The sequence below is a fragment of the Plasmodium gallinaceum genome (assembly GCF_900005855.1).
Source record: "Plasmodium gallinaceum strain 8A genome assembly, contig: PGAL8A_v1_65, whole genome shotgun sequence".
Classification (NCBI taxonomy): Eukaryota; Apicomplexa; class Aconoidasida; order Haemosporida; family Plasmodiidae; genus Plasmodium; species Plasmodium gallinaceum.
In genome coordinates this window covers 1,007,514-1,017,927 of record NW_021628225.1, presented here as the reverse complement: position 1 = coordinate 1,017,927, position 10,414 = coordinate 1,007,514, and the positions used below count along the sequence as shown (strand labels likewise).

The window sequence follows — 10,414 nt, the reverse complement described above, 5'->3', positions numbered from 1 at the left end:
TTTTTTTTTTTTTTTTTTTTTTTTTTTTTTTTTTTTTTTTTTTTTTTTGATCCGTATGTGTTTTTCATATACCTTTTTTATAATTAAAATAATTATCAATTTTTTAATTTTTTTAAATTAAAAATAATGAAATATGAATTTTTAAGTTATATTGACATACATATATTTAGTTAATTTTTATTTTATGAATTTTTAAATTATATTGGTTTACATTTTTAGCTACTCATTTTTTATTTTATGAATTTAGTTATAATTTATTTTACTTTTTAATATTATTATTATATTATATTTTTCAAAAAATATATTTTTAATTTATTTAAAATGAATTCAAAAACACTTGAAATTTTAAACTTGTTAGATGAAAAATCATTTAAGCAGAGTGAAAAATTAATTAATGTTGGATTAAAAAGTAAAAAAAATGAAAAGATATATTTACTTTTAAGATGTTTACTACATTCTTATGTTAATGAGATTGAGGAATGCAAACAAATTTTAGATGAAGTGGACATAGATATTCTTGATGAAAATGTATTTTTTATTTTAGTTAATATTTATACAAATTTAAATAATGGGGATAAATTAATTAATTTATATGAAAAAAAATTAAAAACATTAGAAGAAAATAATAAGAATAACACAAAATTTGTAAATAAAACAAAATTAGATATAGAAAAGATTTTAAAAAATTTATTTGAATTTTGCCTTAATATAAGTTTTTTTAAGAAAGGCAGTAACATATCATTAAAATTATATAAAAACACCAATGAATCAAAATACATATTTTATAACACATATTTACTGTATTTGAATAATTCTAATAATAATATTCAGGTTTATAATTTATGCTTAAATTTTTTAAAAAATTATAAATATTTAAATAATGGGAAAATAACTGAAAGTTTTTCTTTTTTTTTGATATTCTTTTTTTTAAACATAAAATTGAGAAATTATAATGAATGTATAGAAATAAATGAATATGCAAAAGCAAATAATTTTTTTTTACATCCATTACAGTATAACATTTATAAATTATACATATATTTTATTTTTAATAAATTAAAAGAATACATAAATATATTAATTCATTTAATTAAAGAAATACCAGAAAATACTGATTATTATATTTTATATATGGATACCATCATATATTTATTAAATAAAAATTCCCTTAATGATTTAGTGGATGTTTTTAAATATTACAAAAACGATTTAATGTATTTAGAATTTTTTCAAAAGTGTCTTATAAATTATTTTACAACAAAAAATAAAGCATTTCCAAAAAATATTTATGATTTTTGGAATTGTTTTTTAGAACCCAATAATTCACAAGACTTTTTTAAAGAAATGATAAAATACGTAATTTTATTATATGAAGAAAATAAAGGAAAAAATTCATTTGAGGATATAATAAGTAAAATAGAATTAGATATTGAATATTACAAAAACGATATTATGAATATATATACGAAATGTGATGTTAGAGTATATTTATACATGTTTTTTTTATTTTTATTAAAGGAAAGCAAAAATTATAATTTATTTTATTCCATCAAAAACCATTTGAGTTTTTTCAGAGATGATATGATAATAATTTTGGTAGTTTTTATAAAAATGGTTTTGAAAATGTTATACCCATCTATTAAAAATGAGTTAAAGAATTTAAAACATTTAAATAAGAACGAAAAGGAAATAAGAAAAAACATAAAAAAAAAAATTTTTCAATACTACAAGCAAATATATAATTTTGAAAAATTATTATATTTATTAAATAAAAAAGATATTGTTGATTCATTCAATCGATTTTTTAATGTTTTTGTGCAAATCACTAATAATATGAATGTGAGAGATGATAATGTAGTTATACTTTTGGTTGAAATGGCTTTATATTTAGATAAAAATAATATATGTAAAAATGTGGATAGATGTAATATTAATGATATTCATTATATTCATAACTTTTATAACACGGATAATTCAAACACGGATGATTTTAAAATCTTTTACGATCATATAAGTAAAATTGATGATTATGATAATGAGATTGATGAAAATGTATCAAAATATCACTTTGAAAATTTTCCTAATTCCTTTGCAAATATATATGAAGAAGAATGTCCATTAATGAAAAAAATTAATATAAAATTAATAAACAGAGGTTACTATATTATAGCACTTAGTATATTAAAATATGCGTATAATTATCGTTTGAAAATGACTGAAAAAGAAAATAAAAAAAAAAAAAAAAAACCTATTTTAAATAATGAATATATAAATGTAATAGTTTTAATGATTTACCTAAACAACATTATTGGAAACTTCTCTAATTTTTCTACATTAATTGATAAGTTAAATATAAAAAATATACAACTAATAACATATAGTCCAATTTTATTTATTCATATCTACTATTATTCTTATTATAATTTAGTTGATAATTTATTAAAGGTTATTTTAAATTATTATAATGTTCAACAGAATAACTTAAAAAATTCCATATCAAAATGTTTCCAAAATAACTCTTTTTTTAAAATTAATGAAATTGTTAACTCATACTTCTTAAATTCATCAAATATTATTTTTTATTTTATTAAATTGTTATATATTTTAAAAAAGCAAGTAGAGGCGTCAAAAGGTGATTTTTATTTCAATTTATTTAGTAGTTTGAAAAACAATTATATTATAAATAATGAATATTCAACCAAATTCCCGCTGAAAAATTTAAGTTCAAAAAATAATTCTCTTAAAAATAAGAATAATAAAATAAATCATATGGAAAAAGTTGATGATTCCACTAAATATATCAACTCTGTTGATAATACTAAAATTGATGAAAACATTGGAAAAGATGCATATAATAATACAATAATTAAAAATGAAGCGAATATTATAGAAAATAATAAATTACATTTAAGTTATAATAATGACACAAATAATAATAAATCCAAAAATACTAATAAAAATAACTTTATAAAATTATTACAAACATTAAATGAAGATATAATTCATGATGAATATCCTTTAAATGAATTTTATTCTAAGTTGATGTTAGATAAATATCACTTTTTAACTATAGATAATCAAACCATATTAACTAAACTTAACATTCCATCATTTCACTTTTCTTATTACAAATCGTTTGATACATTTTTTTATAATAATATATTATATGAGTCATTAAGTAATATAACAGATTACGAGTTTTTAAAGGAAACAAAGGTTATAAACCCAATTGAAGCAAATAATATTAATATGCTTAAAGATATAAAAACAATTTACCCATTAATAATTCTATCAAATTTTTATAATTTGAAAGGTAGTATACACATAATGAATCATGAAAATTTATTAAATTCCAGAAATTTTAACGACATTTTACATTGTAAAACAGTAGGGGATTATCTAAATAATGAAAAAAATAACACTTCTAATGAAAAAATAAAAATTTTAACAAATTACAGTATTAATGAACATGAAGTAAACTTTTTTACTAGCTATAACACATATGTAAGTTTTGATAAAGATAATTATTTTTATAAAAACAAGTTCATTTTTAATAATCATATAAATAATTTAAAATTTAATGAATTTTCTACCACCTCTCCATTTAATATTTGCTTAACAGATTTATTTAATTATCCACTTCAAACCGTTTATTTAAATTCTATCATTTTAAATACTGTTATATATATTTTTCACAAATCATTTAATTTTTATTCTTTTGACGATTTAAAAAAAAAAAAAGTAATTAATAAAATTAAATGTTCTTTTTTATATTTAATATATATAATTAATTATTATGAATTATTAGATCATGAACATGATGTTTTTAGTGATGTTGAATATTTATGTAGTAAAAAAAATGAAGAAAATGTTTTTAATAAAATAGATAATACTGAAAATAAAAATGAAATGTATTTATGTAATGAAAATGAAAGTGAAGAAAAAGATATATGTAATAAAGAGTTAATTTTTAAAAATGGCTCTAATAATTATGAAATAATGCAAGCAGCATATCATAATGATTTGTATAGTAAAGGTGCTACTTTATATTATAAATGCTTAATATTAATTTTAAATATGTATATAAAAATAATGAGTAATAGTGATATAAATGATACTATTAGTAAAATAAAATTTGTATACGATAGAATACGCATTCATTTATATAAAGATATAAATGTTTTTAAACAAATTTTAATTAATGATGAAACATATCAAATCATAAATTTATCATGTGTATTTAAGCAGTATAATTATCTTATACATAATATCACCATTTTTTCATTAATAATTCAATATATATATCAAGGAAAAAAGAAAATTTCTAGTGAAAATAATATATTAATCAAAGATTTAATTAATAAAATTTATTCTTTATTATCTGAATTAAATAAAGATTTATATTCTTTGTTAGAAATTTTAAATGATTACAATCCATTAAAATCTTCAATTTTAGAAACATTTGTATTTGAATTGATAAATGAAATTTCTTCTTTTTATAAACAACTGATTTTGAATTTTTACAATATAATTAATAATAAAATAAATATCATAAAGACATACTTATAAATAGTATTTATCTAATTAAAAAAAAGAGAAAAAAATAAATTAATCAACCTTTTTTTTTTTTTTTTTTTTTTTTTAAACTTTCATTATAATTATTCATATAATTGTTTTAGTATATAAGAATTAATAAAATTTTTTTTTTTTTTTAATTCTAATTTTTGAAAAACATTCTGCTTTTAATATAATTTTAAAATTAAATATGTCATTAATGAACTATTATTTTATTTTAAACGTAACCTAAGGAAAACTTTAAATTTATTATTAACCATAAAAATATAATTTATGAAATATTCAAGTAGTCTTAATATGAAAATTTTTACTTTCTTTTTTTCTTTAGTTTTTAATAATAAAGTATTTTCATTTATTTATGAACTATATGAATAGTAATTTTAAAATATGATAAATATATATTTTAATTTATCATACAAAAAAAAAAAAAATTAAAATAAACTTTATATTATTTCATTTTTTTATTATTTATTATCTATCTTTTTTTATTTTATTTTATTTTTTTTTTTTTTTTTGTTAATATTTATAACATATTATATTAGAAGAATGTCATATATATATAATTAAAAGCAGTAAATTAAAGAATAACAATTTGAATATATAATTTTAAAAATTCTTTATCTAGCTAAAAAAAAATTGAAAAAAAATCTACATATCAAAATAACGGAGAATAAAATAAGATAAAATAACAAAAATTTATAAATGATTGAAAGTGTAACCTTCAGACAATAATAATAATTTAAGAAGATAAAAAATAAAAAACTATAATATATTCAAGTCACGAATAATAAAATAGAGGCATTTATTATTTCATTATACAAAAAAAATTATAAAAACGAATTATGAGTAAAAAAAAATAAATATTTCATGTAAATATATATTTTAAAATATAAAAAATACAAGTAGTTTAATTTATTTTTTTTAATAACATATTTTATTTATGGAAACATTTATCATTTGATTAATGTTAAAGACATTAAATAAGTGAAATACTCACATATACTATCTACTATATCATATCCTGAAAAAAATAAGAAAAATTCGAATATATATATATATATATGTACATAATATAAAATGAAAACAAAATAATATATAAAAATAGGTATAATGCTTTTTTCTTCTTTTTCGTATTAACCTTGTTCACAGTTATCTACTTTTTCATCTTCATCGAAAATATCTAATTTTTTAAATAATGACTCACTATTCTTATTTAATATATCATCATATAGTGGTATATTTCTTTCAATATATTCTTTGCTATTAATAATTTTTGTTAGAAAAAATCTAGTAGTTGCATGAGCACTCTCATATAATGTCTTTAATTTATTAAAATTCTGATATTCACTTTCTTCATCATCACTAAAGATTTCTTTTGTTTCTATTTCTTTTTTTTTTTTTTTTTTTTTTTTTTTTTTTTTTTTTTTTTTATATTTTTTTTTTTTTTTTTATTTATATAATTATCATATTTGTCAGTTTCAGATATATTTTGGTTATCACTAAAATCTATATTAGAATCGTTTTTACTGATTATTAATGTTTTTACATGCTCTGATAATTCACGTTTAGCTTCATTATTTATTTCAAAAAATTTTCCATAAGAATCAGATTCATATATGTTTTCTGATTTTAATGAATCTGATATTTCTTTAATATTTTTCATTGATAATTCAATTTTATTTTTCGGAAATAATTCAGTTTTTTTAAATGAATAATTATTTGAAAGTTTCGGTAATTTATTATTATCCCCTTCAAAATAAAATTTAGAAGAAACTGATTTTTTTATGTGATTATTAAAATTAATTTTTATACTTTTTATTTTTTTTTCGTTATTTATTTTCGACTTTTCTTCTAAATGGTTATCTTCATTTATTTCATCGGTATTAGCACTTTTAGACTTATCAATTATTCCTTGTAAATTATTTGTATTATTTTGTGCATTAAGGTTACTAGTGTTTTTTTCTTTTTTTTTATTGATTTTTAATTTAAAACGTTCCCCATAAAATTTATTTTTACCATTTTTTTTCTGAAAAAAAAAAAATTTTTTTATATTTGAATTTCCTTCATTTTTTTTACTTATTTTTTTTTCTATTTTATTTCCTATACTAGTATAACCAGCTTTCATTTTTTTACCATAATATAATTTTGAATTTTTTCTTATAATTTCGCAATATTTTCATCTTATGGATAATTATTATGCTTCTATTCAATAAGCAAGATCAGAATTATATTCTACATAGACAAAAAATTATTCAAAATATATATGGAAATTTTCAATATTTTCCTTATTTTTTTTTTTAAAATTATAAAAAATCAATAATAAAGAAAAAAAAAAAAAATAAAAATAAAACAATTTTAAGGGATTTCTTTAATCATTATAATAAAAATATTTCACTTTCTTATTTTTATATGAAAATACTTTTTATATAGACAAAATAAAAATTATATAACCATTTTAAATTTGTTAAGAAAAGTGATAACATATTTAATTAAAATATTCCTTACATTAATAGAAAAAAAAATTCAGAAAAAATAGCTTTTTTTTAAAAAAAAAAAAAAAAAAAAAAAAAAAAAAAAACATTCCTATATAACTAAAATATTTAAAAAAAAACTTCATAAAACGTTATAAAAACCTGAAAAAAGTAAGTTTACTTATTTTCTTTTTTTTTTGAAGTATGATACAGTCAAAATTTTTTTCTTAACATTCATAATTTTTTTTTGTTCTTATCTATAATGTTACAAAAGACACAATATATAATGCTTTTTTTTTGTCATTAACATTCATAATTTTTTATTTTTGTACATCTTAAAATTTAAAAGGGACTTGTAATATGTTTGTTCACTTTTACTTAATAATTAAACATTTTAAATTCTTCACATTAAAGAAAAATTTACAATACTTATAAATAAGTTATTTTTTTTTACTTTTGTAAATGAATAATAACAAAGGAAAAAAAAAAAAAAACATAGAAAAACATAAAAATTTCTTCAACACATTAAACATGCATATATAAAAAAAAATATTGCTTCCAAGTAATAACAGAACATAAACATTTAATGTATAGTTTTGTTAAATAATTAATTTCACTAATACATAGTGAATATATGTATTATATTTTACAATTTTCCATTTTTTGATTTTTTAAATTTCGATACTTATTTTGATTATTTCAGTAATATTACAATTATCATTAACAATTGTCTCTAAATTTTTATTTACAGCCGAATATAAATTTATTTTTGAAAAGTATATTTAAAAATAAACAGTTAAAAAACAAAATACTAGTAAAATTCTATATTTAATAAATATACACTCATAACAAATATTCTTGAAGAATTTTTATTAATAAATTTTTTAATATAATACCTTTATTTTTTATTATATAGAAATTTTTTATTTCATCAAATAATATGGAAAATAAAAACATTTATAAAAAGAAGAAAATCATAAATATATGTACTTAATATTGTGTGTTTATAAAAAAAAATTAAAAATACCCTTATAATTCACAATAAATAATAATAAAAATATAATGCACAAATGTTACGTATATATATGATAATAACGGACCTAGGTATAAATTTTTCGAGAAAAAAGAAATAATAAAAAAAAATATTTAACATTTAGGAAATTAAAGCACTTTTTAAAAAACATAAAAACTTTTCAAAAAAATATATATAAAGCTATTCCATTAAAAGTCTTTATTAAAGTGTCATAATCAAAAAAATAAAAATAAAAATTAGAAAATAATAAAACTTAAAAAGAAATTTTGAAATATGCTATATTAGGATAAAGTGTATTTTTTATTTATTAAAGCTATTAATGGAAAAATAAAGTAACACACAAGAATGAATAAAATAAAAAACTATACAAATATAAAAAAACATTTAAAAGAATTGAATACAATACAAATTTTTTATAATTCTAAAAAAAGCAGGAAAAAATTTAGTAAACAAGAATGAATTAAAAGTAGTTAACATATTTATCGAATTTAAAAAATGATAATTCTATATAAAAAAGAAAAGAATAATCTTCCATCACTAATACATTAAATTAAAAAAAAAATATAATTCTATTTTTAAAATAATGACTATAAACAAGAAAGAAAAAAACACAATGAATGAAAAGTAATATATATATATATATATATATATATATATATATATATATATATCTATTTTTTTTTTTTTTTTTTTAATTAATATGCCTAAGTGCAAGCATTTCTTGAAATACTTGATATAAAGAACTAAACTTTCAACTGTATTATATTACATCTAATTAAAAGTTTAAAAAAATCAACATTTTTTTTTTATCAACAAAGGAAAAGATTATAACAACTAAAAGATAAATATAAAAGTAATAACTTATTATAAATATGATATAAATAGTAATAATATTATGTAAATTCAAAATGGATTAGTAAATCATATGAGGTTATTATAAAGCAATTATCTTAATATTATTAAATAGACGTAAATGTTATGAACATTTTCTAAAACACAAAATAAAAAAATACAAAAAAAAATTATCTAAAGAAATTAACAAATGTTACAATAAAAAAAAGTATGATGAAATAATTTTAGATGTAACTACAATATTTATTTAAAAAGTTATATTTAAAATATAAAAAATACTATATCAAAAAAAATTACATAAAAAAAATGTGTTATATTTTTTTTTAGTTGTATCTTTTTTTTTTTTTAGATTTGATATATGAATGATTTTTTTTTAGTTGATAATATTTGTAACAAAAACTATTGAAAAATATGATATGAAAAATAAAATATTAAAAAAATACGTCTCTTTTACAATACATATATAATTATAAAATAGAAATTTAATCATCTTAATAAATATTTCATCATATGTTCCTTATTAATTTAACTATTTAAAATACAGAAAAAGTATTCAAATTATCAATAAATCATTTATTCTTAAATATATATAGGAGCTTAATATTAGAATGATTAAAATTATAAAAAAAAAATATATATAAATGTTTATAACAAAAATAGTGATTACTAAAGAAAATTAAATAACTGAATAAAATTAAAATATCATTATGTAAAATGATAAAGTATAAATTAAGAATATTGAAAGGTGAAGAAAATCCATTTGTTATATCTAAAAAGAAAAAACGAAAAGAATTTTATTTATACCTAATTTATTTGACTTAAAAATCTCTATATGATGAAAAAAAAAAAACTAGATAATAATTCAGGAAAATATGTGAAACACATGCATAAAAGGTATTAGACAGAAAACGTTCAAATAAATAGTAAAAATTCATAATTTGATTAAAAATCATTAAAAAAAAAGAGATAAAAATAAATAAAATTAAATTACAAAAAAAAAAAAAATAAAATAAAATAAAAAATAAAATTAAAATAAAAACAAAAACACAAAGAGTATTCATTATTCAAGATGAAGATTTTAAAAGATTATTACATAAGTAGCTTTTGTTCATGAGAAAAAAATTCAAGAATTTATTTTGATTATTAAACTAGTATTCTAAATATGATACAAGATAATTATCTAAGAGCACAAAATAAAAGTCATATTTTTTAATATTCTTTTTTTTTTTTTTTTATGTTAATTTTTTTTAAAAAATTGTAAATCTATATGATTATTACAAATAATTTTATTAAACTGAAAAAATACATGTTAAACAAAAAAAAAAAAAAAAAATAAAAAAATGATAATTAAAGAAATAAAAAAGTATATATATAATATAAAATATACTAACACTAAACAGAAATAATTTTAAAAATAAATAAATTTATAAAAAATGAAAACATTATGAATTTATAATCTTAAATGATAAAAAAAAAAAAAAAA

The 10,414-nt window shown here is 15.9% G+C and overlaps 2 protein-coding genes across 2 annotated transcripts; one reads left to right on the top strand and one right to left on the bottom strand.

Annotated features, from left to right (window-relative positions):
- Positions 1-321: 321 nt before the first annotated feature.
- Positions 322-4,569, top strand: PGAL8A_00154500 (conserved Plasmodium protein, unknown function; the record flags this gene model as incomplete). Its single annotated transcript, XM_028675091.1, has 1 exon — positions 322-4,569. The coding sequence occupies one exon, from the start codon at positions 322-324 to the stop codon at positions 4,567-4,569; it is 4,248 nt and encodes a 1,415-aa protein (XP_028526657.1).
- Positions 4,570-5,528: 959 nt separating this feature from the next.
- On the bottom strand, positions 5,529-6,700 carry PGAL8A_00154400 (conserved Plasmodium protein, unknown function; the record flags this gene model as incomplete). Its single annotated transcript, XM_028675090.1, has 3 exons — positions 5,529-5,596; positions 5,714-5,956; positions 6,076-6,700. 3 exons carry the CDS (start codon positions 6,698-6,700, stop codon positions 5,529-5,531), a joined length of 936 nt encoding a protein of 311 aa, XP_028526656.1.
- Between the last annotated feature and the right edge of the window lie 3,714 nt (positions 6,701-10,414).